General features: G+C 34.2%; 8 protein-coding genes across 11 annotated transcripts in view; 1 reads left to right on the top strand and 7 right to left on the bottom strand.

Moving 5' to 3' along the window:
- Positions 1–65: 65 nt before the first annotated feature.
- LOC111708508 (probable histone-lysine N-methyltransferase set-23) lies at positions 66–3584 on the bottom strand. Of its 3 annotated transcripts, none has more exons than XM_023481910.1 (7): positions 3528–3584; positions 2722–2814; positions 2283–2355; positions 1678–1918; positions 1369–1485; positions 998–1119; positions 66–631 (listed from the first exon to the last, which is right to left on the bottom strand). In XM_023481910.1, exons 2-7 carry the CDS (start codon positions 2802–2804, stop codon positions 128–130), a joined length of 1140 nt encoding a protein of 379 aa, XP_023337678.1. In that variant the 5' UTR covers positions 2805–2814; positions 3528–3584; the 3' UTR covers positions 66–127. The 3 variants fall into 3 exon arrangements, with proteins under 3 accessions (XP_023337678.1, XP_023337676.1, XP_023337677.1); XM_023481908.1 differs by having other exon boundaries at positions 2722–2804; positions 3514–3578; XM_023481909.1 differs by having other exon boundaries at positions 3514–3575.
- LOC111708511 (nicotinamide/nicotinic acid mononucleotide adenylyltransferase 1) lies at positions 3573–5610 on the bottom strand. 2 transcript variants are annotated; one of them, XM_023481913.1, is made up of 4 exons: positions 5321–5610; positions 5066–5169; positions 4788–5009; positions 3573–3812 (listed from the first exon to the last, which is right to left on the bottom strand). In XM_023481913.1, exons 1-4 carry the CDS (start codon positions 5587–5589, stop codon positions 3706–3708), a joined length of 702 nt encoding a protein of 233 aa, XP_023337681.1. In that variant the 5' UTR covers positions 5590–5610; the 3' UTR covers positions 3573–3705. The 2 variants fall into 2 exon arrangements, with proteins under 2 accessions (XP_023337681.1, XP_023337682.1); XM_023481914.1 differs by having other exon boundaries at positions 3725–3812; positions 4774–5009.
- LOC111708509 (replication factor C subunit 3) lies at positions 5589–9770 on the bottom strand. The gene is made up of 7 exons (XM_023481911.1): positions 9580–9770; positions 8877–9011; positions 7300–7407; positions 7036–7124; positions 6789–6900; positions 6169–6396; positions 5589–5900 (listed from the first exon to the last, which is right to left on the bottom strand). Exons 1-7 carry the CDS (start codon positions 9724–9726, stop codon positions 5655–5657), a joined length of 1065 nt encoding a protein of 354 aa, XP_023337679.1. The 5' UTR covers positions 9727–9770; the 3' UTR covers positions 5589–5654.
- A 595-nt stretch (positions 9771–10365) lies between these two features.
- On the bottom strand, positions 10366–13730 carry LOC111708506 (asparagine-rich zinc finger protein AZF1). The gene is made up of 5 exons (XM_023481905.1): positions 13526–13730; positions 12997–13091; positions 12118–12884; positions 11374–11905; positions 10366–10977 (listed from the first exon to the last, which is right to left on the bottom strand). Exons 1-5 carry the CDS (start codon positions 13550–13552, stop codon positions 10452–10454), a joined length of 1947 nt encoding a protein of 648 aa, XP_023337673.1. The 5' UTR covers positions 13553–13730; the 3' UTR covers positions 10366–10451.
- A 66-nt stretch (positions 13731–13796) lies between these two features.
- On the bottom strand, positions 13797–15920 carry LOC111708512 (transmembrane protein 14A-like). Its single transcript, XM_023481915.1, has 3 exons — positions 15497–15920; positions 14646–14803; positions 13797–14305 (listed from the first exon to the last, which is right to left on the bottom strand). Exons 1-3 carry the CDS (start codon positions 15582–15584, stop codon positions 14210–14212), a joined length of 342 nt encoding a protein of 113 aa, XP_023337683.1. The 5' UTR covers positions 15585–15920; the 3' UTR covers positions 13797–14209.
- Positions 15833–17492, bottom strand: LOC111708503 (transmembrane protein 14C-like). The gene is made up of 3 exons (XM_023481903.1): positions 17352–17492; positions 15979–16053; positions 15833–15922 (listed from the first exon to the last, which is right to left on the bottom strand). The coding sequence occupies exons 1-3, from the start codon at positions 17490–17492 to the stop codon at positions 15833–15835; spliced, it is 306 nt and encodes a 101-aa protein (XP_023337671.1).
- Positions 17493–17497: 5 nt separating this feature from the next.
- On the bottom strand, positions 17498–21728 carry LOC111708510 (CCR4-NOT transcription complex subunit 9). Its single transcript, XM_023481912.1, has 5 exons — positions 21458–21728; positions 20875–21176; positions 20375–20482; positions 19251–19410; positions 17498–18905 (listed from the first exon to the last, which is right to left on the bottom strand). Exons 1-5 carry the CDS (start codon positions 21686–21688, stop codon positions 18759–18761), a joined length of 948 nt encoding a protein of 315 aa, XP_023337680.1. The 5' UTR covers positions 21689–21728; the 3' UTR covers positions 17498–18758.
- A 117-nt stretch (positions 21729–21845) lies between these two features.
- LOC111708505 (replication protein A 70 kDa DNA-binding subunit-like) overlaps positions 21846–27255 on the top strand; it is a 12015-nt gene continuing 6605 nt past the window's right edge. Inside the window, 11 exon segments of the mRNA XM_023481904.1 lie at positions 21846–21863; positions 22466–22529; positions 23198–23310; positions 23542–23596; positions 24260–24327; positions 24376–24461; positions 24764–24869; positions 25224–25291; positions 25820–25901; positions 26668–26760; positions 26908–26987. Of these exon segments, the coding sequence (XP_023337672.1) occupies positions 21846–21863; positions 22466–22529; positions 23198–23310; positions 23542–23596; positions 24260–24327; positions 24376–24461; positions 24764–24869; positions 25224–25291; positions 25820–25901; positions 26668–26760; positions 26908–26987 (833 nt within the window).

The raw sequence follows: 27255 nt of genomic DNA on the forward strand, positions 1-27255 counted from the left end.
TTTTTATCCTACAATTTTTAACTTTTAAGAAATAAATGACATTATATGAAATAAGAACTCCCCTATTGTATAATAGTTAGGACAAATTTATTCAACGAAAATATCTGCAGAGTATTAAGATAAAAAATTACAAGAACAATTCTCTGTTAAATGGTAACCACTTTTTACAATTTTTAGCATTACATAAACATTTAGATCTTTTGTATATTAAAGTTGATTCCTCGGCATCTTCCGCTGCACTCGCGTCTTCTATCACAGATTTTGCATTTTCCGTCTCAATGTTGGGAGAGACTGGTTTCTTGTTCAGTATTTCTACTGAGGACTCCTCTTTCTTTGTCTTCTCTGGGTGAAGTTTCCTAGTTCCAGGTTTATCTAGAACTGGTACTCGAGGTACCTTTAACACGGATTTCACAAACCCAGGTTTAATCAAGCTTGAAGGTCCCGCACATGAATCCGACAAGTTTGTGTCGGATTCAGAGGAGGATTGGTTCCTTGCTACAGGTTTGGTAATCGGAAGGTTCTCTCCTCTAGGTCGCGTCAAGTCCTGTTTATCTAGTTCTACTCCAGGTTCTGCTAGACCTAGTTTTCCGGATCGTGTCGTATCCCCGTAATCAAAACATAACTCCTCGCCCTGAAAACAAAAAAATAATTCTAACAGGTTTTATGAGACTGATCCTAGCACACAATACAGTTTCTTCAGGACTGATTCTAAACACAGTTTCTACGGGAGTTTTAATAACACAAAATTTCTACGAAATTTATCCCAACTCAGTTTCTAAAGAACTAATTTTTACACACAGTTTCTATGGGACTGATCCTGACACAAATCGGAACCGGCAAAAACTAGTTATCATGACAAAATCTCTTTAATTAAATCATTCAAATATTCATATTATCTAATTCACAACTGCCGATATAATTTCACTGATTGTTAGATATCTTCCTGTATAAGGCAACCTCCACCCCCTTCCCTCAGATTCGTAATTATTGTATTAACCTGTATAATATCTTTTGACGCAAAGAGCGCTAGATGTGGAACTGCAGAATCTATCCTGACAGGAACCATCTCCAGGTTGGGTCTGCAGGAATGGTTCAGATACCGACCAATGTTTCCAATTGCTATAAAACAAAATCATTGTCAAACTTACAAAAAAAGTTTTATGACTTTACAAGCTGTATTTACCCCTTTCTGATAAGTCTTCCTCAGTTTTTGCTTTATTTTCTTATTAAAGTAAATTTAAGCAGTAATCCCAGAAATATTCGATTAATTTGAATGTTAAAAGACTTGATGAAAAATAACGAAAATAAGAAGAATTATGATTAAAAAATATCTCCTCTTGTATTTTCAAGATAGTGAATTAATTGGACCTGTCGGATCAACGATAGTTGTGCTAACGATCTCTGCTCCCCCGAACTCCTTGAGCACCAAAATATAGTTAGACGCGTCCGCATCAGCAGAGAACCTGATTCGAGCTGTTTTCTCATCTACGAACATTCCACCAAATTTGACCATGCTTTTTAAAAAATATAATTTTGACTTGACAATTTAAATCAGAAAACTTCTTAATTTTGACTTAAAATCTTACGTAAGAACCCTTGAATAAAGAATGCAACATGTCCCCCCACACCTTCTCAAAGCTAAGAAGGATTAATATAAAATTGAAAATGTAAACTCACCGATAATTTCTCCTGCATACTCGCAAACATATTCTCCACTCCGTAGTTTAGTTTTGCAAATGACTCCGAACCCCTTGGACTCGGTTTGAATAATCTTGAGGTTACGGTTGGGTCCGAACTGCACAACCCTGTTGTAGCACCTGGAGGGGTCGCAAGAGCACCTCGCATTGCATTCAAAGATCGGTTGGTTTACGCTGCTCTTCAACATCAATCCCATTGAGTAATTTTTCCCATACTGGACCTTAGTTAAACAAATAATGAGTAGATACATTTTTCAGACAGTAATCTATCAAAATACGGAAAATCCGTAAAAAAAAAACTTTGAAATCCAAACTAGAAATGGACCAGGACCGGAACTTGAAACTGGAATTGGCCCTGAACCTGAACCTGAACACGTCCTAGACCTAAATCTGGTCACGGAGTCGGACCTAACCCTTGGCTCTAGACATTAACTTAACCTGGAACTGGACATAAATTAATTTTTCACTCAATAGTTTATTAAAATACGAAAGATCTCTAAAAAAAACTTTGAAACTCAAACTAGACATAGACCTAAACTTGAAATTGAACCTGAACCTGAACCTGGGAATTAAGTTTGAACTTACCAGATGAGAGCAGGAAGTTGAACAATCCGTTGTGCAGTCACAACAGTTCAGAATAGGTTGAAACTCTTCCTCTCTATTTGAAACATTATCCTCAACATCAGTTCAAGTTTTTAATAATTTCTACACAGATCTCAATTCTGGACACATAGGTAAAGATGAAAAATTGGACATTAAAAGACAAGCCTTTTCATTATTTTTACCCAAAAATCTAAACAATTTTCCTTGAAAATCATATATTTCCCCCAATTCGGCGAATAAAACCCTTAAAAAAATAACTAACTTCTAGGGATAAAGAATTTTTCAAGGGAGTTGCCGGGGAATTTTTTCGAGAAAATATACATCCATGTTACCAAATCAATTAATTCAATAAAGTGGATTTAAAAATAAACAAAGCAAATAATTGTATTTGAGAAGGATCTAGAATACTGTATAATGTTTCCTGTATCCGGGTCCAGGTAGATTAACTGCAGAATAAACAAGGTTCTTCTCAGCGTGCTCAAACTCATCCCACAGCTCAACCATCTTAAAGGGACTGTCAACGGGAAACAAACCCCCCCCCCCCCCCCGCTTTTTAAAAAAGAATTGGATGCCGAATTCACAAAGAAAGATATCGTCGTTTTTCTATCTGTAAGTCTTAAATTCTGACAATTGCCTTCTTGTCTTTGCTGCACAAAGGACGGTTTAAAACGTACTGCTTTGATTCGGGCTAGTCCCTCTTTGAAATGGAAGGTCACTTGAAATTATGATAACAGTCCCTTTAACAATAAGAATATCAGGACGATAACATTCACTTTTAAAGGAATTACGAATGAAGAGTCAAAATTTCTTTGGAATTTTAGGAAAGCAATATATGAAATATTTACACCACATCGGGGATCTTTAACGATCATTATATAATAATAATAATAACTAGCTGAAGAGCCCGGCGTTGCCCGTGATTTTTTTAAAATCAAGTTAAATAAATAATAATTCCAGTTTTTTGAAGTAAAAATTTCGATTTTTGAAAAAAACAATTTGAATTTTGAATAAAAAACATTATATTTTTGAAAAAAACCATTTCGAAATTTTGAAAAAAAAATCGAATTTTTTCTAGTCTATGTCACCCCCCGGGGCACCCATGGGTTCCCTAAAAAAATCAGCCCATTCGGTCCAGCCGTTTTGCGGCCAGAGGGAACATATAAGTATTGTTTTATTATGTAGATAACTAAGTTTTGTTATATTTATTTTGTACCTTGATTATCATCCCTATGTTCCTCTGATAGAGTTTGATAATGGTTTAATCATATTAGATCTGAAATATCACAGTGTGCATAGTGTTTTCTAATATTACAATAACAATAATACTCTGCAAGAGATTTTAATTATCTCTACAACTAAATATATTACATATAAGACAAATGACTACAAGAATGTATTGTGCGGACTAGAGGTACAGGTTCTGCTCCTGGATGTATTGTATAACAGGATCAGGAACAAGATATTTTATTGAATCTCCGCGACCGACAGCTTCACGTATTTTTGTTGAACTCACTGAAACAATGATAACAATTTATTTTCTTTATTATTAAAGGAACTATAAACGTAATTTTAAGTGACCCATCATGTATTGAGTGTCATGTCCGAAACACAATGAAACCCTATAAACCTTTAGGGCAAAAAGATTCACCGACATAGGGTCAAACGACCTAGGGTCAAATGCCTTAGGGTCAAATGCCATAGGGTCAAACGACAAACGCTCAAAAACGCGACACGGTAAAACGACATGGGGTCAAAAAGTGCGACACAAACGGGCAAAATTTCATTTAGAATATTTTTTGTTAATTTGAACTATTTTTATGTTCATTTAGCGCTCTCCCAGCGTCGGCCCAAAAATTGTCTTAACCTAACCTAACCCTAAATAATACATATTTTTATATGTTTTCATTTAAACTACTAGCCGCAGCACTCGGCCCAGAAATTTTCTTAACTGACCTAACCTTGAAATAATACATGCTTTTATGATATGTTTTCATTTACACTATTAGCCGCAGCGCTCGGCCCAGAAACCTAACCTAACACTGAAATAATACATAATATTTTTTACCATTTTGACCCTTTGTAGCGTTTTTGACCGTTTCGCGTTTGACCCTGAGTCGTTTGACCCGTATGTCGGTGAACCACTTTCAGGTCTTAAAATTCATGAACAAAAGAGAAATAATTAAAACCAAACACTTTTCAGGATTGAAAAACGAAGATATCTTCCAAGTTATTAATCAGATAAAGGTTTTAAGGTTACCGTTGTAAATCGGAAAAAGCACTTTATACTATGTCACCTGAAAGTACAACGACAGTAACTATCGTGGCTTAAAAGATTAACCACTAAACCGATCTATCAAAATTGTTTAAACCACAATATCAAATGTTAAATTAGTTAAATTATTTTCGGTGTAATTTTTTAACCTTTTTTGTCAAGTTTTTCAGCTACGATATAAATAATCAGTATATTTCTTACTTTTTCATTCTTACCGTCATTTGAAATCCAATCTTGGACGATATGAATATGTTCTGCCAGTTCCCGGAGCGTAGACGAGTTCTGAATATATTCCTCTGGATTAGAACCTTCTCTAGTAATGACGACAATACCGTAGTCCTGAACTATTCGGAGAATATCATCAGTTTTCCATAGTCCAGGTACACTAAAACTCTCCAGGAGATCAGCTCCACACAACAACTTCAAGATTATAGGACCTGGAGTAAACGGGATGAGTTTATAATTATTGAGAAATTTAATATGTTTGATGTACCTTGGTCTGAGGATCCGGGTGTTGGAAGCCAATCTACGGATGAGGTTTGGACAATGTCGGAGTAATTATCCATTACCATTCTTGTCCTGGTCCATTCATTCTGCCTTAAGTAAGATAGAAATAAATAAAAAATGATTAATCACAAGACCAATACTGTAATGAATATAAAACACTATTTTGTAAAAACAAGTCGTCTTTTTTACATATATATGTATGTTTGTTTATAGTCTTTTTTATCCTAATTATTTTCTCTACCTGGCTTCCCAGTCTGAAACCTTAATCCAGGAACTGCAAATAGTTGATCTCCGGGACATCTCCAACCTATGGGAGGAGTGGATCAAACTCTTCTTCTGATAGGAGTCATGAGTTGGAGAGATAACTCCTCCAACAACAATAGAGGTAGGATATTCTTTACGGAAATAATCCCGTGCCAACTCAAACATCCTTAGATGCATAATCGTTGGAGGATTGAAGGATCCGCAGGCTAACAGAACTATTCTTTGACATTGTGAGGAGGGTGGCATCTGAAAAGTTAAAAGTATAAAAATATCTGGTTTTGTCTTCCTCCGCTCTCCATATCTTCCCTTCTCTAGAACCCTCCGAGCGCCTCCTCCATAAACTTGAGATGTATTGACATAAACTTCGCAACAAACGCCTCGAGGTGATAGATCTGCTTGCTGCCCTTATTCATCCTGTGCTCGTAGAAAGCCGCCCAGTGGGTCACCTCGTTCTTCAGTTCTCCATCACAGTTCTTGATCAGTTCCTTGAGCAATCCAACAAATATAATTTCAGCAGGGATACAATGACTTAGCAGTTCGTATAACCTTGTCCGAACCTAGAAAAAAAGATTTTAAAAACATTTTCGGAAGTTAAAACATATCTTATTTTATATAACTGTGCAAAATGCAAATGTATTTTGAATCTTAAAATGTTCTTAAATCAAATTTCATTTATATATGTGATTTTTGTCTGACTGTGCTGTGTGCATTGCATAAATAAATAAAACAGTCCCCCATCAATCCTGGGAAAAAAACTGCATCTTAAAACCTTTAGGATAAGGAAATTCAATAATATTGAAACTATTATCAATAATGATCTCTAACCTCTAGAAGTCTCCTGGGTGTCTGTTCTTGAACTATCAGGTTTGCTGTTTCTCTGAGATACATCTCCCAATCTAGATCCTGTATCTCCTGTCCAACGCTCAGCTGAGGTTGCTGAACCTTACAACCCTCTGCTAGTAGAATTGCTCTTCGTAGATTTCTTCCAGACTTTTCCGCAATTCTTACAGCAAGCTTGGGAGGCATGGTACACTCCTCTTTACTAGCAATAGTCTAAAATAAGAGAAAAAAAAATACTTTTTAGCAATAATAGAGGGTTATGCATTTTCAGATTTGATCACCCAATTCTGCGAGAAAAAAACACCAAAAAATGTTATGCTCCGCGCTAGTATACAAATATATTGCTACTTTACCGTGAGTATAGTTGCTATATCCTGATGGGTTGGAACAGGTTAACTAATATATTGATAGTTTACCGTGAGTATAGTTGCTATATCCTGATGGGTTGGAACAGGTTAACTAATATATTGATAGTTTACCGTGAGTATAGTTGCTATATCCTGATAAGATGGAACAGGTTAACTAATATATTGATAGTTTACCGTGAGTATAGTTGCTATCTCCTGATGGGTTGGAGGAGGTTAACTAATATATTGATAGTTTACCGTGAGTATAGTTGCTATCTCCTGATGGGTTGGAGCAGGAACACGGACGGATAAGCATCTAGACCGGATTGCAGGTATAACCTTACTGGTGGAGTTGGTAACAAGAATAATCCTAGAAAATTTTTGTTTTTGTTAATATTCATGATAAATAAGAAAGTAAAATAAAGATGTAATCATAAATAAAATCTCAAAAAATAAAAATGCTATTTTCTTAACATAAAATGGGATTTAGAATGTTTTTCTAAACCTGCATGTTGCCATATATTTTTCCATGGTCCTCCTGAGAGCATGCTGCGCGTCCTTGGTGAGCTTATCAACCTCACTCAGGACAACAACCTACATATTATTTAACTTGATAATATAAACTTAAGCAACCACTTCAAACTAGGAGAAATTCTGTCGTTAAAAATAATGATACTTAGTTGCTTAAGTTTTTGTGTGTAACCCAAACATTTCCTACATTTTTTGTGCTCATTCAGATCTAACAAAATAAAATTAATAGAAGTTTTACTTTGAACTCTTTCTGGCAGGACGTATCTAGCTGCTCCATGCATGCAACTGTCTTGATCAGCTCCTGGATCACAATCCTGTCGTAGATCCCGACATCACTGGGATTCACCTGGACAATGACAATTAGATGATGAAATTATCATGATTCAAGGGAAGAATTTAATGAATTGGAGAGGTCGCTGAACTACCTCCCGCAGGTTCAAATCCTGAACCATCGATTCAAATCCTTGCGAATCTTCAACTATGAATCGGTGATTAAAGATTTGAACCGGCGGTAGGTAGTTTAGCGACCTCGCTCAAATTTATTAATTCGGTCCCAGGATAACTATTCAATTGATATTGGAATTCATTTCAATATTTAAAGGAAAGAGATTGGATTCATATCAATATTCTAGAAATCAGATTGGATCAATATATTTGATATATATATATTTGATTTGATTTGATTTGATTTGAATATCAATATTTCTAGTAAATAGATTGGGGCATATCAATATTTCTAGTAAATAGATTGGGGCATATCAATATTTCTAGGAAATAGATTGGGGCATATCAATATTTCTAGAAAATAGATTGGGGCATATCAATATTTCTGGAAATCAGATTGGATCAATATCAATATTTCTAGTAAATAGATTGAGGCATATCAATATTTCTAGCAAATAGATTGGGGCATATCAATATTTCTAGAAAATAGATTGGGGCATATCAATATTTCTGGAAATCAGATTGGATCAATATCAATATTTCTAGTAAATAGATTGAGGCATATCAATATTTCTAGCAAATAGATTGGGGCATATCAATATTTCTAGAAAATAGATTGGGGCATATCAATATTTCTAGAAAGCAAATTGGATTCATATCAATATTTCTAGTAAATAGATAGGGGCATATCAATATTTCTAGGAAATAAATTGGGGCATATCAATATTTCTAGAAAATAGATTGGGGCATATCAATATTTCTAGAAAGCAAATTGGATTCATATCAATATTTCTAGTAAATAGATAGGGGCATATCAATATTTCTAGGAAATAAATTGGGGCATATCAATATTACTAGTAAATAGATTGGGGCATATCAATATTTCTAGTAAATAGATTGGGGCATATCAATATTTCTAGAAAATAGTTTGGGGCATATCAATATTTCTAGTAAATAGATTGGGGCATATCACTATTTCTAGGAAATAGATTGGGGCAAATCAATATTTCTAAAAATCAAATTGGATTCATATCAATATTTCTAGGAAGCAAATTAGATTCATATCAATAATTCTAGGAAGTAGATTGAATTCATACCAATATTTCAAGGAGGGAGATTGGATTCAAATCAATATTTCTAGGAATAAGATTGGATTCATATCAATATTTCTAAGAATAAGATTGGATTCATATCAATATTTCTAAGAAACTGCTTTGAATTCATTTCAATTTTTCTAGGAAGCGGATTGGATCAATATTAATATTTCTAGGAATAAGATTGAACTGCAATCACATTTCCTCAAACTGTAATTGTCAGCCAGGTTCCGTGTCAACGAAATCTTTTAATTGTTTAATCCATCTGATACTTTACCTCTATATGATAGTTTGAAGCTATAGTATTGATATCAATCTTCTTCTTGCTAGGAGTATAGAAGGATTGATGCTCTAGGCGGAGCCGGTCAACTCCAGGTCCATACAGCTGGTTCAGTAAACACATCACACGGGTCTAGGATAGTTAAGTGGTTTTATACAACAAATCTTTTTCTGGTAGAACAAAGAAGAAACTGATTACTCTCATCATCTATGATTTTCTTTTACTTTTATTTTCCAAAATTAAATTAATTTAAACTATGTCGCTGAATTACCTACCAGCAGTTCAAATCTTGAATCACCGATTCAAAGTCAAAGATACATGAGGAATTGAATCGATGATTCAGGATTTGAACCACCTGACGTCAAAAATTGATATTTCAAACCTAAGTATTCTGCTAGATCGAATTATCAAAGTTTGAAATATCTAAGCTTTAAGCCGTCATCATTTCGCAAAAATATATGGAATAGAAATTAAAAATTTTAGGCGCGCAAGCGTTCAATTCCTTTTTCCTGTTTAATCCTGCCAAATAACATTTACTTTCCGAACCAAGACAATTTACGAGTTATTTGACAAGATGCAATGGAATAGTTTTCAGTCGTCTGTTAAAAACAAAAACCATTGATCAGCCAATTTTAACTTAGAAAACAAAATTATGATATGAAATGGTTTTGTAAAAGGAATGATTTGGTTTCTGTCAAACCTTTTTCCCAGCTCCGGGTGGTCCATAGACCAGTAAATGAGGGAAGTCTCCACCCTCGACCAGCTTGGATAGATGTTGAGCCTGATCCTGGTGATAATCAAGTTTATTCAACTCAATAGGACGATGTTTATCAATCCACAGGGACATTTTAGATCAGAGAAATATTCTGAAAAACTGTAAATATTATCTACAGAAACTAACTTTAACATTTCACATTTATCTCAAAAAGAACTTATCATTTATATTATTATATGTAACTTCGTACTTTCAATCTTAAAAGTATGCTTAAAACATTTCTTATTTGTTTTTCAAAAACATTTAAATCGCGACTGGCCAAGAAATCCATTTAACGATAGAAGAGTGTAAAATTGAACTTTAAGGAGGATTTTTCAATGTCAGCGCTGTACAGCAGGAAACGGAGACCGAGCTTTAGAGACCAAATGATCATATTGTTTATTTCTTCTTTTATGACATTCGTTTTAAAATCTATCATTCTCAATCATGAAATCAAATATTTTTAGAAACTCCTGTAAATTTTTCGCTTTTTATATACAAAAACAGCTATTTCTTTAGCTTGTACGTAATTTTTACGTCGTGGCCTGACATATTACTGGTTCTGTTTCCCCGTTTATAGGAGTAGGACAGTATTAAATTTAGCGCGAAAAGCAGAGATCTGTTAAGTCGATACTTAACCTAGTGTACACTGAGACACAAGGTTGCAACCATGAAATCACCAAACCTCTCCGAACAAACAGTAAAAGAGAAGGTTGATAAAAAATTTTAAAATAAAAAGTAATATTTTTTATTTTAGATCATCATAAATATACAATTTCATACACATAATAAAACATACTTTAGAACAAGAAAATTAATTATACTTTGTTCAATCTATGAATTCTTCGCCTGTGTTGCATCATAATTTCTCTTTTCTTAAAAGATTTTCCACATATATCACAATCTGCAGGAATATTCGCAGACAGACTGTGTGCAAACTGTTTATGTCTCGCTAAATATCCCTTCCTGTAATCCTTATTGCACACATCACATTTCTCCATTTCCTCAGGTTCGTGTGTTTTCATGTGCTTCTTTATATCCGAATTATTTGCAAATGATTTACGGCATTGAGTACAAATCAGTGGTTTGTTATTAAAGTGCTTAACACTGATATGGGACTGTAGGGTATATCTAGTTTTTAAAACAACCCTGCAGTACGGACAAACGTGTGCCTGCCTGCTGTTTGTAAACTTGAACCGGTTTTTAGATACCCTATCTCCACGGTTTTCTGGAGCCGGGCAAACCTGTAACCTGCTCAGATCACTTAATTCTATACCTTCATCCCGGGCTAGAGATCGGAGCAGGGTTTCATCGTCATCTTCAAGCTTAATATTTCTCAGGTCTCTATAAATATAATTGGAACAATTATTTGAAAAAATCTCAATTTAAAAAAAAGAACCCCTTAATTTAAGACGAAAAGGTGTATTGACATCCAAAATACGTGTAAGATTTTAAACCCAAATATAAAATACAGGAGTGAGGAAAGATTGAAATCTCATTTTACAAAAGATTTCCGAATAAGGACTTTCGGATAAAAAACGTGAATGGACAGCTGGTGTGTTGACCCGTCAATCTGTCAATATACCCATTTTGAAAATCTAATTATCCCCTTTGCATAAAAATTATATATTAGCTTGGTGTAAGGTTTTAGAATTAATTCATCATATTCATAATAATTAAAAGATGGCAAATTTAAGTTTCAATCAGAAATATTTGTTAAATGTTAATTTTAATTGATACCTAGGAACATCCTTCCTTGAGGGGAAATTAAGATTTATCTTCTTCTCCGCAGCAAGAATAATTCTAAGTTTGGTCACCAACTCCTCATCTTTCCCTGTGTTCTCATCCTCATCCATACTCTCAACATCCTCATCCAATTTTTCCTCATCCTCATCCTCTGCCACCTCCAGATTTTCGTGAACCTCCTCAAACTGAACATCATCAACCTCTACCTCGTGTACTCCAGTAACTACATCGTGAACCATATCAGAAGCCTCGACAATATAGAAGTACTCCTGTCCGGCAACCGTGGTGTGTTGTATCCCCTCCTTGGGATTGGATGAATACTCTACTCCGGGTGCAGGGTCGGACACTTCATCTTGATCACAGGAGCTTACCAACTCTAAAGGATTAGTAACCCTGGATATTTTAACATTTTCCTCGTCCTCCATCACCGGGTTCGAGGGAACATAATAATCTGGGTTGGACTTTATCACATATTCTTCCTCAGACCTAGTCATATAAGGAGTTGTTTCTATCACAATTTCGTCCTCTAAAATTAGCATAATATTTAAAACGAAAATATTTAGATGAAGGAAAAAGATTTGACGCATCTATTAGATAGGAGATGATTTAAACCACTACGTACGCTAAAATAAAATAAAATGCTACTCAAATGTATCTTTAAAAATTTCGAGCCGTGGAAATAGGTTTGAACAAGACGATAATAATTTTCATCATAATATTTAAGAAATCCTTTCATACCGTTCACAAAAACACTGAAGGTTTTTATCTCAGAGATATCTTTTCTATTCTCTTGTTTTAGCCCCTCCTCCGCGCCATCTTCATCCTCAACAGCATTAACTTCATCTTGGATCTCATCATCAACATCATCTGAATCCGGTTCATCAGGATCAAAGTCAAAAAGTTTAAGATTGTTTAAGTCCTCCTGTATCCCAGCCCGTTTACTTCTATTCCTAACTCCAAGATTAAAAACCTTGTGATGGGTTTGCATGAGGTGCCAACCCAGTTGTAGGAACTCATGGAATACAAGTTCGCAGATTTGACAAGAATAAGAAACATGATTAGTATCATGCGCTTTCAGCTCCGACATGGTTAGGAAGTATCGTCTACATTTTCTACAGGGGAACAAGTCCCGCTTGATGTTAATCTTCTTGTGACATTTGTTGAGGTGGAAGGGGAGGAACTTAACGCTGATCTTGCAAACAGGACAAGGTACATTAAACTCCGGGGGTAAAAGATGGCTGAGCTCTATATGCTGAACTCTTTTTCGATAATCTAAACCAATTCTGCAAACTTCACAGCGCGCCATACTTGTAGTTACAACATTTTCATCCCGTAGATGATACATTTCAATATGTCTCTTCAAGAGCCGAGAAGATGCAAATAATTTGCTGCACATATCACATTTAAACTCCAGGTCACAATGTATATCAGAAATATGCTGCTGTATTTTCTTGTACGATTTGCCACAGAATTTACACTCGGTTCCCTTTGTGAGATGAACAGCTCTGATAAAAACAAACAATGAAACCAAATAGCTATCTATACTTTACCAAACCATGCCAACATTTAATTAAATAAATATCAGAATACAAATATTTTGTTTGTTCGTTTGTTTTCCTGATGTGTGCAATACACTTCTCCTTTGTACTGAAAGTCGATGGACAAAGGGTACAGCGGAAGGTTTGAATTCCACCCCTGTTCTCAAACATCATCTAAATTAGTTAATGTCTTGTTGTTAAATAGTTCATTTCCGCTTCAAATTTTTGTTAAACATTACATATCAAGATTATTCTAAACCAAACAAAAATAAAGCAAGCTTTTGTATTAAGTCAGTGGTTACAATTTCGATTTCTAAGAATTTCTAATCTTCAAGAGACTCTCGACTTAAGTTTAAATAACCCCCTCCCCCTCCCTAAAAAAAACGGCATACTCGATTCACAACGGTACTCTTTACATTTTTAGCTTAAAATATCTTGAATTTAAAAGTTTACTTGTTTTTATTTTTTACAAATTGTTAAATTCTGTCGATTTCATTCAATCTTTCTGTAGAATAAATCCGGAAGTCACCTGAGAAAAACAATTAAACATTGAAGGTTAACAGGGTACTGTTGTGAATCGGCCATATCCATTTTTATAATTTTATTACCAAGATTTTCCCACGAGGTTTCGCCATTTCTGTTCATAGAGAAACTAGGACTCAAATTGTACCCAATTTATGAAGATTCGTCAAATAAAGGTAAGAATAAAAAATTCTTGGTTGGATGAACTAGATTCTCCTTTAACAACCTTTCTTTCTAACTAAACCAACTTACGTCATCGTTTAGTTATTAATCTGAAAAACAATCTGTTTAAAAATACATCTTTTATATCCAAATATATTGAGCAATTAAACAACAAATTGTAGAAACAAACAATAACAAAAATAGGGTGAGATATATTTTAAATGCAAAGTTAAACGTAAATATAATTGCGATGAAAACTATAATATATAAATACAAGGTAAAATTTATCACAATGGTTTTATCATAATATATTGCAAAACATTTACTTTTACAATTCTTCATTAATTGGAATTACAGAACTATTTACTCTTAACATATTCTTCATATTCTAAGTATTTTATCTTTGCAACCTAGAGTCTGAGTAAGACCGTTCATATTTTAAACTATGAATTTAACTAGATCAAGTAGTCAAAGATTAAAATATTAAAAGTTTACAGCGTCAGGTTGCAGCGATATAAGGATTAGAAAATTATCTTATGAGTTTGTCCTACATGGGATCTAGGGATTCAGGATCTGCTTTAGTCTGAATTACATTCAAATCAGATCAATTATTTGTCCTTCTTCTTCTCCTGGTTTAGAGCTCTATACCCGTATCTGAGAACCATGATTAAAGAGAACCCGGCAACTAGTCCAGATGGCATAAACTAAAATAGAATAATAATTGCATAAAAGTAAAAGGCTCAAAACCAAAAATCCGCTAAATTTTGAACATTTGAGGCGCCTATGATATTGTTGGTTCAAGTGTACGCAACAAAGTTTTTTTTGTAGATTTGTCCAAAGAGCTAAATTCTTCAAATAAAATCAAGTTTAAATATTTAACCCAAGACTATCAAACTTCAAGTATTACAAAATTTACATAGATAAAATACCGAGCCCTCAATTCTAAGGATTATTATCATGCGTACTTAACCTTAGATAAAATTCGAATGTCTAAAATTCTTTTTAGGACAAGTAATGTAATGCATTACTAAAAAAAGTATCAACCTTCCAAGATGAGATAAATCTGTATCCCATTAGTGCTGTGAGACAGACGGAGACAAGAAGACTGAGCCCCCAGTTCTTCTCCTCCTGTGAACTCCGGTAGGCTGCAAACCCGGAGATACAACCTACTCCCAGTCCCATAAAACAGGAAGTCAGGGAACCTGGAAAAATCGACTGTATTCAGGATTTAATAATAACGGGAGTTTCTCATTTTTTAATACTTGAAATTGACAAAAATAAATGTTAGAATTTTTTTAAAGATCTGATAAGACCTTCAACCGCAACGTAAAAATTGATTAATTGTTAAGTTCTTTTCTAGACTGTATAATTGTTTAACGTGCAAACCAATTAAAACCTTTGACCGGAAATTATCCATATTTATTATTTACATGTTGTCCAACAGTACAAATCTGTATTAACCTTAAAAGGACAGTCATCGTCAATTTTAGCGACTCTCCATTTTAGGAGGGTCATTCACGATTCACAACGATACCCTGTAAACCTGAATCTGATCGATAATGTATTTGATAACATCGCTTTTCTAGCTTCAATAAAAGTGTAAGATTCTGATATTTCTCCATTTATTAAGCAAGGAATGCGCTAGTCACTATAGTAAAGAACCCACAAATAAAAAAAATTATTTTTCAATTACAAAAAACATGGATATCTAATTCAAACTTGACCAGACACAACTTTAAGAATACCATTGCGAATCGGACATGCCACTCTTTCAATGGAGGGTCAATTGAAATTACGTTTACAGTTCCTTTAACCTTAGAAATTAAGTCAGTTTCATATGGAATTGAGGGAGGGGAGGAAGTACTTTTACATGGTTAAAATTGTTTGTTTTTTACCTTTAGTAAGAAACCCAATCATGCCCCCGACAGCAATGGTCAGGGCGTAAACATATCCTATATAATCCACGGACATCTGAAAATTCATTCCATCTAATAAAAATAAAAATAGAAGAATAAATCGATAAAAATAATAAATTTTGAAATATAATATTCATCACAATATTTTCTATAAATTGAGCATGACCCTTTTTACGGCTAATTTTTTTTCCATTTTTCATTGATTGGGATACAACAAAACAGAAAACAAGTAATTCCCGCTACAGAGTACAGACTACAGAGTTTGACTGAACATCCGTCCCTTCCAACCCATAATGAGCAGATCTGGACTCCTGTTTATGATTGTGAAGGAGCATTGTACATTAGTACACTGTATCTAGCGACCATTCCCAGCGAGAGGAGAGCAATCAGTCCCGCGGGCATAAACTGAAATAGATTATTTAGTAATTTATCAAGGGTAAATGATTTAAAAGTACATTTACATCTTCTCTTGTAGTTTGGTTCACTGTACCAAGAGCAGGTAGGATACTGGAACTTGTTCTATTGTCCTGAGAAACCTGAACCGAGAAAGGTTTTTAGTTATTTTATCAACATTTTTATCTTGTTTTCGATTTTAATCACATAAAAGTTATGCATGGGTCCTCAGCGAATTTTATACTAATGTTGCTTATCACCAAATATTACTTATGTGCAAATAATTTGGATTTAATTTTTTCAGTTCTTTAAGCTAATTCTAATTTTGATTGCTCATGCTACATTATATAACTATTACAGTAATAATTTCTAATCTTTTAGTTTAGTACCTACTATCCAATCTTTAGAATTACCATGGCTACATTCTCGTTTTTAAAAGCACATCAATATATGAACTATATGCTGCCCCGTTTTGGGAGACCAAACCACCTAACCGCGGAAGGGGGGGGGGGGTGGAAAAAGTTAGAATAAATTCCCGCTAAATAATCAAATTTTAAGTTTTTCAAAAGAAATTTTTCTAAATAGTCTAACCACGCTACATCTTTATATTAAATTAACACTCTAACACACATTTCTATTCTCTCCACTTTAAGGAAGTTAAATTATCTACAGAAATTGACAGTTATTCAGACGACTTTATCTTTGGTTATTTTAAACACACACGAAGGCAAACCACATTTTGGAATTGGCAGGACTAGAGCTATTTTTTATTATCGTTTTATGTATCATATTTGTAAAATTAAATTAATCAAAAATTAAATTAATTCCAGGTCTTTCTGATTATAAATATACAATCGGCGTTATAATTACACAAGCATATCAATCTTACTTTCAATTCCAATTGTATAACTGTAAAAATTAAGTATTTAAGTAGAGCTGAATGAACTCAAGATTTTTTGATAGATCAACTAAAGCCAAGATCTAATGTCCCCAGCCACCAAAATACAGTTCAGGTTCAAGGTTCATTTGATAAACTATATAAACATTCTAAATTGGTTAACTATCCAAAGAACATACAGACGAGAAATTTTTTCCATTTCATGTTTTGTGCATTTCTCGGTATTTTCTTATTTTTTTTCTAACCTTTTCCTATGATATTAGACGAGAAGTCTTTTTTACCCTAGACGAGAAGTCTTTTTCTACTATATTCAAAAAGAGAGATCCTTTTCATTTCATGTAGGATCTTATTCCATGTCTCAGTGTTGTTAAGTCTTTACTAGTTTAAATTCCATACCTTAAATTAGAGAGTAAACTGCGAGAAGCATTTTGTATATACATATATAAATGAATATTCGTGTTTTTTCAATCATTATTACATAATTTTCAATAAAAAGTTTGAAAGAGATTATTTGTCACGAATTGGCGATAAATCAACCACTACCAAATAGGCCCCAAAAAGAGCCAGAGACCCGAAAGCAACTCCAGCAACCAAGGAAGGAATAGAACGTTTCTTAACATATCCCATTATCCCTCCTAGAGCAACCGCTCCTCCATATGCAAACCCGGGATAATCAACTGCCATTGTAATTCTGAAATTTAAATTCAAAACATATTATCTATTTCAAAAAGTGCATATTTTAATACGTCGTATTTTAAATGAATAACGAATCCGGGTTCATCACAACCCAGAACATAAATAAAAGCATGCCTGTATTTACAGTAACTATGATTGTACATTTACATCTTCTCTTGTAGTTTGGTTCACTCACTTTTTACTAATTCACAGATTTTCACCCTTGAGTGTTTTTGTGCTTTGAGTTTATCATCTAGCTGGGGAGTCCTTTCTCACAATTGCTGAATCCGAGACAGGAAACATATTTTTCTGTTTACACAACTTTTAGTCCAGCTGAGTAAATATAGAATTCGTAAATGAAATGTAAAATACATTTAGAGAACTAAATATTTTGGGGCGCATATATCTAGTGCACACAATGGAAAAGTTTTAAAAACAATATTTAATAAAAATAATAATTTAAAATGTTTAATTTCATCATTAGTGCCGATTTTAATCTACGTTCATTTCTTGAATATGAAAATAACGATCTAAAAATAAATAACTACATGATTATCTTGTGTATCATCTAAATCTAGAAAATGTAGAATCTAGGAATCAGGAAAACTCTGGACACGGAATCATGGATTCCGGAAAATCCGTTGACCAAGAGGATTCTGGTGCTACAATCCTGAAACCAGATAAATCCTGGAACTGGTATATGGAAACCAGGAGAGTCGTAGAACTCACGAGCATCCTGTTTCTAGGAGAAACCGGGAAAATCCCAGAATCTCAGAGCACCCTGGAGCTAATAGAAACTTGAAGCTAGTCGAACTTAGAGAATCCTAGGACTTAGGAAAATCCTGCAACCAGAAGAATTCAGAACAGTGTTGATAACATTTAAATTCTGATATTTATTTAATCCGAAAACAAACTTCCAACTCCCAAACAACAAAATGATTCTATTTTTGTCACTAATGTTTTCATTAAAACCAGAAACTGGTTTTTAATTTACGACTCTCATCACTTTATTTCTAAATGAAGATGCAGTCTCTTAAACAAGTCATTTTTGGAGACTTTGAACTTATTTAACTTGTCAAAAGATTCTTGAAGTCTTTTAACCTAAGAGAAGTAAACTTCAGATTTATTTGGTCCCTGAAGAAGATCTATGAAACTAGTTCTAGTTGACTGAAGAAGTTCTTTACAACGAGTTCTGAATATTTGAAATTCAGAAACTAGGAACAATATTTGTACAGTCCTAGATCACGTTAACCAGGAATTCTCTGACTACAAGCTCTACAGGGGGATCTTCTGCTGAACCGGGGGATTTTTGGCTCCCATACTGTTAGCCTGGCTGGACATAGTTTCTATATTCTTGAGCAGCTGAGCCAGACCATGTTTGGTAGATTTATCATCCTTCAGACATACAGCAAAGGTATCATCCTGAAACATAAATATTTATGTCAAATATCCACTTCCGGGGGATAGAGATCAAATGTATTTACTGTACACGTAAATAAATGTCCATTAATATCGACATTTTTAAGAAGAAAAAATGAAAAATACGTCAATTTGGGCGAAAAGTTTTAAAGGTAGAGAAAAATGTCCTATATATATTATCTTCTTCGAAATTTAATTTGAGGGAAGAGATTTTAAAACTATTTAACCCGTGTTATTGTCCCCACTGGGAAATCATTTACATGCAAAAATAAGAATTGTTAAACTTAATAAGGGGGAGGAGAGTTAGAAACATTAAACAGGAAATAAATAAACTAATAATGATTTAACCTTGAGCTGGTCTGGTAAACACTGACAGAGTGCTTCGCACGCTCTAGTATTGTCGGAGAGACGGAGATAACATCGAACTACGTGCTTGAGAAGACGCTGACTAGGTTCCTTGGCTAGCTGGAGAACCATCTTACCAAGAATCATGGCAACGTGCGAAAATCTAGATTATATAAAGTTAGTGCTTAGGATCCGGACCCGGATCCGTTGGATCCGCAAGATTTTGACTTCCTTGATCCCCGCAAAAATATGCGGATACACGGATCCGGATCCAAGGGGTAAAATATCAACCAAAAACTGCAAAAAAAAAATATTTTTACGCCTAAACTTAAATCTGAACTTTTGAAAAAAGAGAGATTATAAAAATTTCCTCATTTTTTAATTGGTTCATCAAGTTTTAGGATAAAAATAAGCGAAAAAATAAAACAAAAATTTGAAAATTCTTTTTTGTTACAAAAATTCAGTAAATCTTAAAGAAATGAGCTGGATCCGGATCCTTTTTTTCCAGCGCATCAAAATCAAATGGATCTTAAGCACTTTGTATAAAGTTTTATCCATTGCCATATCCAAGTGGTTTCTGGCTACTAACTAGGGTTTTAACAACTTCCATTTAAAACTGTAAGCGTAATTTCAAGTGACCCTCCATGCAAAATGGCAAAGTCAGATTTACAACGGTACCCTTAAAAGTTTGATCTGATAAAGAATAAATTAGATATCAATGTGTATAATTTTGAAAACTAATTATTTTCATTGGTTGTTTCTCTACAAAGAGACTTTTAGTAATATTCAGAATTAAAATCTTTTTAATCTAGTAAAACATGTTTTCCACATTATTAATCAGATAAAGGTTTCAAAGGTACCGCTGTGAATTGGGCGTTGAGAACTCTACATAAAGGTTCATTTGAAATTATGCATACAGTCTCTTTAATTTATTTAAGAACAAGCTTGGCTGGTTTTCATTTAATTTGTTTATTCTTTCTTCTGATTTCATTCATTTTGTCATTCATGGTAATTTATTTATTGGCTTTCATTGTAGGATTTTATTCTCATTATTCAAGTTCAATAATTTGCATCCTAACTCTACATCTTTCACATTTTTATCTAGTTGTAGTTGAAACAACTCTTACCTATCATAGGTTTGGCAAATGTAGTATAGACCAGTCTCATCCTGTAGTATCTTCTGTAGGATAAATGTTGCAACAGTTTTACTCAACTCGGATCCAGTTTCCATTATTCTACAATCAAATTGATTAAACTAGTTATGAAATAAGTAAAATAACGGCCATTACTAAACTTACGGGCGCTTTGTCCCCCCTTTTCTAGTAGCAATTTTCCTTCTCATAAAAGTAAATGTCGACTTTTTTTGGGGCAACATAACATAACTTCCACCGGACACAAGACCTTCCCTGTGGTCATGTGATTTGATATAAAACCTTGCTCCCATCGGTTCTGTCGGTTTGACATTTATTGGAAACAAACGAACTAACAGACAGAGAAGCAGTAAAAGAGCTTTAAATAGCGTCAAGAAACTAGTTCACTCAGTTCAACTACCATACATTGACTGTCAATCCTTTTAATGACAATTTTTTTTAAAAATATTATAAAAGTGTGAATTTTCAGTTCAGACCTGAGACAAAGTGGAATGATCTCTGTGGTGAGAAGAAAGTTTATAACTTCCTGCTCATCCGTCTTGACCAGAGCCCCTATAACCCCTAGGCTGGTCAACCTCAGATACTCGAACGGTCTCGCCTTGGATACAGTGTGCAGGAAGGGGTAGAGGTAGAGAGGGATATGAGCAGTGAGAAAGGCAGATCTAGTTTCTTGATGAGAAGCAACACACTGGAGCAAGGCTAGGGCGTTACAAACCCTGTTTGACTGGTGGGCGGTCAACTGAGGAGGATTAACAGCAGGATATATATTGACGATCTCCTGGAAGTAAATTTGTATTAGAATGACAGGGTATATTGCATGTTGTCGGTTATACGATTTTAATTTAAATAATTTGTTGTTGTTCCGGTCGAGCGATGCAGTTCAAGATAATGGGCCATGCGCTGTGACTCGGGACAGGCTTGCGGGCTAGGAACTGTAGGGGCGGTGTTTAATGTCATGAATACTATAAAATCACAAGATGGGGGGGGGGGTTGTAAGGCGATTTTTTCCTTCAAAAAATTTAGATGATAATTAAATATTAATTATAGAAAAACTTATACATGGAGAAGAGCACTCATAGTTCCGAATGAGTGCCAAAGCATCGGAGCCAAGTCTAAAACTGTTTCTCTTTTCTTAGACAGTTCCAGAAGTGCAGCTTCTCTTGTATCCGGAGCTGAGAGTTCGATAATCCATTGATAAACCTTCTCCCGGTCCAGGTTTGAGGTCTGGTTGGATCCAGGGTTCGAAGCAGGATTTCCAGCTGAATTTACTACTGTAGGACTACTTGACATTTTTAACGGAGTCTCTCTGAAAACAAGATAAAGCAGATGGCATTTTACTGTCAAACTTAAAAATCTTTTTCTTAAAGTTAAAGTAGAAAGTTTATGATTCCTTGAATCTGTCTCGTCATGTATACTATACGAAGGCCAATAAATAAACTGTCAGCCAATGCCTTCATCACTTGATGTAATAAATTTTGAAAAATATTTACAGAATCAAATTTACCTATTGCAGTTTTGTTCAAGTTTGTAATTTTATTTTAAAGATGAAAAGTCTGCAACTACACTTGCAAAAGTAAATCGATCTTGTTTTTGATTAAACCATTATCATTGAAGAGGTCTGCTAAAAGCAGCTCATTACAGCAATAGATGCGAAGGATTTATAATGAGAGAATTTTTCTCTCCACTTTTTGCATGTGATGTATACTATGGTTGATGTGTTTTTTAGTATTGAATAAAGTTTTTAAGAAGAAGAATTTTGTACATGGATCTCATATGTAACACATGGATATAATTGGTCATGTGGCCGCAGCGCCCGGTCCCCTAGCCTGTCCTACTCGCGGTGCTCGGCTCCCTCTAGCCTGTCCTGACCGCAGCGACCGGCCCAGAAATTGTCTTAACCTAACCTAACCCTAAAATTATTAAAAATAAATAAGAATAATTTTGCAGTTTTTTTTTTCAACGCCGGGCCCTTCAGCTAGTATTAAACACAAATGACCTATAGGTCAGGGTCAATTTGGACAATTGGACTCCGATTCATTGGTCAATTTAATTCATAATTCTATTTAGGTTCTAGGTTCTAAACCTATACAGAGTTCAGGACAAGAGAGGCACAGACTTCTGATATCTGATGGTAAGCTCGGTTTATCTGTAAAATGTAGAAAGATTAACAATATATACAAAAAAAGGTCATTGAACGATAATATTCGAAATATTATAGTATTGAGCTACATTTCGCAGCACTTCCCAAAAATATGGGCATAATAAGTTGTAGGAAGCAAACTTTACGTCCATAAATGGAATATGTATGGCTTCTTAGAAACTCATCAGTAATTATATGAATTTTAGAAAAATAAGGTCGGAAATTATATCTACATCAGAAAGATTTTAGATTTAGATTCGGCTTTACGTCATATACAGCGGTAAGGCTATTATATCAATACAATGAAGACTACATCAGAAGTTTATTATTGATTTAGATCGAGTTGTTAAACAGCATGGATAAACAAAAAAAGTCAAGAGACGCTGTCAATTAAAAAGCTTCTTTTGTATTATTTGTTTGCTTGTAAATCGAAAAAATCTTTAACTATCAAAATTTATCAAAAAATGAGACTTCTTTGTATTGATATAATCGCCTACCACTGTAAGAAAAAAAAAACAGAAACAGACATTTTGTCAAAGTAACATTACATCGTACTCCAGAAGTCGATATTAACCCTGAAAGTTTATCTTGGATTTTGTGACGTCTCTGTTGCTGGATAATTGATGGAATCCTACGATAATAATGGACTTTCTGTTCAGGACAGTACAGTAACAGTTTCAGTATGCTGGCAACTCAACTCAATCATATGATTCATGAGAATAAGTTGGCTGCCTTTACCGTTGTGAAAATAAAGAAACATATCTGCAATCAGGTCAGTCAGAGCAGGAGTGTTTAATGTTTATCTTGATATCATGAATAACAAATTCACATATACATATACACACATATACATGATCAGAGCATAAATAAGTACTTCTGTCAATTTGTTTATTGAACTTCAAGTTTCTTTACATTTTTTCACGTAGAATCAATAAACGACATTATATTCAAGTCGCAAGAAAGTTGACGCAATTACATAATTAGAAAATTAATTTTTGCTTAGGTGGCCGGTGGTAAATCTGTTCTGATTCTCATGGATATAGAGGTGGTTAACCCAGGTTAGTTTGCTAGCCTAGAGCATCATATTCTCAAGGATATAGAGGTTGTTACCCAAGTTAGTTTGCTAGTCTAGAGCATCATAATCTCAAGGATATTGAGGTTGTTAACCCAGGTTAGTTTGCTACCCTAGAGCATCATATTCTCAAGGATATTGAGGTTGTTACCCAAGTTAGTTTGCTAGTCTAGAGCATCATAATCTCAAGGATGTTGAGGTTGTTACCCAAGTTAGTTTGCTAGCCTAGAGCATCATATTTTCAAGGATATTGAGGTTGTTACCCAAGTTAGTTTGCTAGTCTAGAACATCATAATCTCAAGGATATTGAGGTTGTTAACCCAGGTTAGTTTGCTAGCCTAGAGCATCATATTCTCAAGGATATAGAGGTTGTTACCCAAGTTAGTTTGCTAGTCTGGAGCATTATATTCCCATGAATATAGAGTTGGTTAACTAATGTTATTTTGCTAGTCTAAAGCATTATATTCCCATGGATATAGAGGTGGTTAACCCAGGCTAGTTTTCAGCTTATTCAGCTTAGCAGCTTATGCTCATGATGTTATTTGATTTTCTTACAGTTTTTTTGTTCGATTTTCATTAGTTTATGTTTGGTAGTAGGACTGATGTGAGAGGGTCTTGCATCATTTATTAATATTTTTTGAATATTTAGGATCCGAAGTCGGAAGAAAGATTGGATCTCCTGTGCAACTTCCCACAGACGGATCTGCTCCTAGTAAGTAATATTCATAAGAATTAGGGGAGAAGGTTCAATCTAATCCATTCCCAATAAATACTGACCCTAACGCTGGAGCAGTGAAAAGACCAGCTGAGCCAAGCAACTCTGCACCACCGGCTAAGCTGCCAACAAACAGGTTTGATTAATGAAATATATTGTCTTTATATATAAATATTCAATATATCTATTTAATGTAATAATAGTAATCTCAGTTTGTCAACCCCATATTTGGAAGCAAATTGAATTATCTAAAGGGAAATTATTTTTAATTCACTTGCCCTCTTACTAGGAAGTTATTCCCTTCTTTTTCTAACCAAAAATACATTTATTACATTTATTTTACCTCTGATATAATTTATTTCGCCTAAAATTCGCCTAGACAGTGATACTATTTTTCATGGAAAAACGGAACCTCTGAATCTTAATCTCTTTGTTTAGGAGTGTCCTGTCCAGTAAACCTAGTGCTGTATCTGCTAGTAGTGCCGGTCACGTGGTTGCCCCCATCAGTTCCATCACGCCGTATCAGAACAAATGGACCATAAAGGTTGTAAAATAAAAGAAATTCACATTATTTGGTTAACATTTAATTGGCCTTAGCAAACTTTGCTCGATTGTTTGCCAGTTATATTCGTTCTCAGCAGTTTCGGATTGAAGTCAGGGGTTTATAATTTTAAGAATTACAACCCCCCCCCCCTGGAGGGAGGGGATTGATTTTTGATGATTGATGATTGGGGAGAGGGGAGGGGGTAGTGAAAAATTGGATTTAATTAAAAAATCATTTATTTCCCCATATAAATCATTTATTTCCTCATAAAAATCATTTATTTTTCCTAATTCAACGAGGGCAGTAATTTAAATGGAGTAAAATTACCAAATGTAAATAATAAATCTGTTTAAGGCCCGTGTGACCTCTAAATCTGATATAAGAACCTGGAACAAGGCGAGTGGGTCAGGGAAACTATTTAGGAACAGCTTCAATAAATTGTAATATTTTTCTTCGACAAAATATTTTACGTATAATACAAAGAATAAGATTAGTAGAATTGGTAATCAAAAATTCTTTTTAATTTTTAATCTCTGCCATCGTTCAGTGTAATCATGAAATATTTTAAAGGAACTTGAGTTTAAACATTAACAACCATCACTAAGTTTATACAAGACCAGTTAAAGGGTCTGTCCACGTATTTTAAAGAGTTGCATTTTGTCTTCCTAATGGTACAACCTTAGTCTAAGCAAAAATGGTGGAGTTGTCCCTGTTTCTCCGTCTGGAAATTAAATATTTTCAACTGTGGTTCTCTTAAAAAATGAATTTCGAATTTGTGCACCAAAGGAAATTAAGTACTCGTCAACGGTTTAAAGGGTACCGATCTGAATCGGACATGCCGCTTTATAAATAGACGGTTACTTGAAATTTCTGATTAGTCCTTGATTTTAATTTATGTTGTTCGTATTATGATCTTTAATACGACGATAAAATGAAGTTGATTTGATTAGTATGGATCTCATGGATGACAGTGGGGAGATCAGGGCCACTGCGTTCAAGGAGCAGTGTGATCAATACTACGATATGATCCAGGTAACAAGAATTAATGCGATCAGTACTTAAATATGGTCCAGGTTACAAGGATCAATATTACGATATGATTTAGGCAACAAGGATCAAGTGCGATCAATACTAATACACAAAGATCACTATGATCAATATTAAGATATGATTTAGATAACAAGGACCAGTTTGATTAAAATTAAGATACGATTCAGCTCATAATGACCAGTGCGATCAATATTAAATATGATTCAGTTAAAAAGGTTAAGGATCAATACGATCAATGCTAAAAATTTATCCAGCTAGCAAGGATCAGTGCGATCAATACTATCAATACTGAAAGGATCAGTGCGATCAATACTAAAATATGAACCAGGTAACAAGAATCAGTATGGTCAATATGAAGATATGATAGGTAACAAGGATCTGTGCGATCAATACTAAGATACGATTTAGGTTACAATGATCAATGGAGTCAATTCTACAATATGATTCTTGTAACAAGGATCACTCAATCAATCCTACGATAAGATCCAGGTAACAAGGATCAGTGCAATCAATACTTAAATAAGGTTCAGGTTACAAGGATTAATATTAAGATATCATTTAGGCAACAAGGCTCAAGTGCGATCAATATACTAAGACACAAAGATAAGCATAATCAATATTAAGATATGATTGGCTATAAGGATCAATATGATCATCACTAAGATACATATATATAGATAATGGTTGGTAGGATCAATGTGTTGAATAAGATGTTAACATGAAGAAAAATAATAAGATTTAATCCTAGGTCGGGAAAGTGTATTACATCTCCAGATGTGCCGTGAAAGCTGCAAACAAAGCCTACTCTAAGATAAAGAATGATTACGAGTTAACATTCAAGGTTAGTTAACATATCTCATCTACTTATTCACGCTCTCGAACGCAAGGCTTTTTGATCAAATATTTTTTTTAAATCATTTTTTCTTTCATTCAGCGAAACGGAAAAAATTGAAGTTTTGGAATGTGATTTGATAAAAGGTTTTCCCAGGATAATGTTCTGGTAGAGAAAGCTGAGGATAATGAGAGTGGAGACGTACCAACCATGAGTTATGATTTTGCCCAGCTAAGGTAAACACAAGGACTTTGAAACTATATTACAGTGTAATGCTTAATTTGGTTTTTGATTTAATTTTTAGAATAAATGGATTTTGAATGCTCACGGCAATAATTATATCAGAACCCTTAAATATATCTCAGATAGCCTTCGGAGGAAACAACTTTTTTTATTTTCAGAAACTACTAATTATTTGGTTGAACTCTTATGCTTTTCTTTTGATCATGCATGGGTATACAAATAAAAGTTTATTTATGAAGGCTGGGGGGGGGGCGATTTTAA

The sequence above is a fragment of the Eurytemora carolleeae genome, unplaced genomic scaffold (assembly GCF_000591075.1).
Source record: "Eurytemora carolleeae unplaced genomic scaffold, Eaff_2.0 scaffold859, whole genome shotgun sequence".
In the NCBI taxonomy this organism is placed as follows: domain Eukaryota; kingdom Metazoa; phylum Arthropoda; class Copepoda; order Calanoida; family Temoridae; genus Eurytemora; species Eurytemora carolleeae.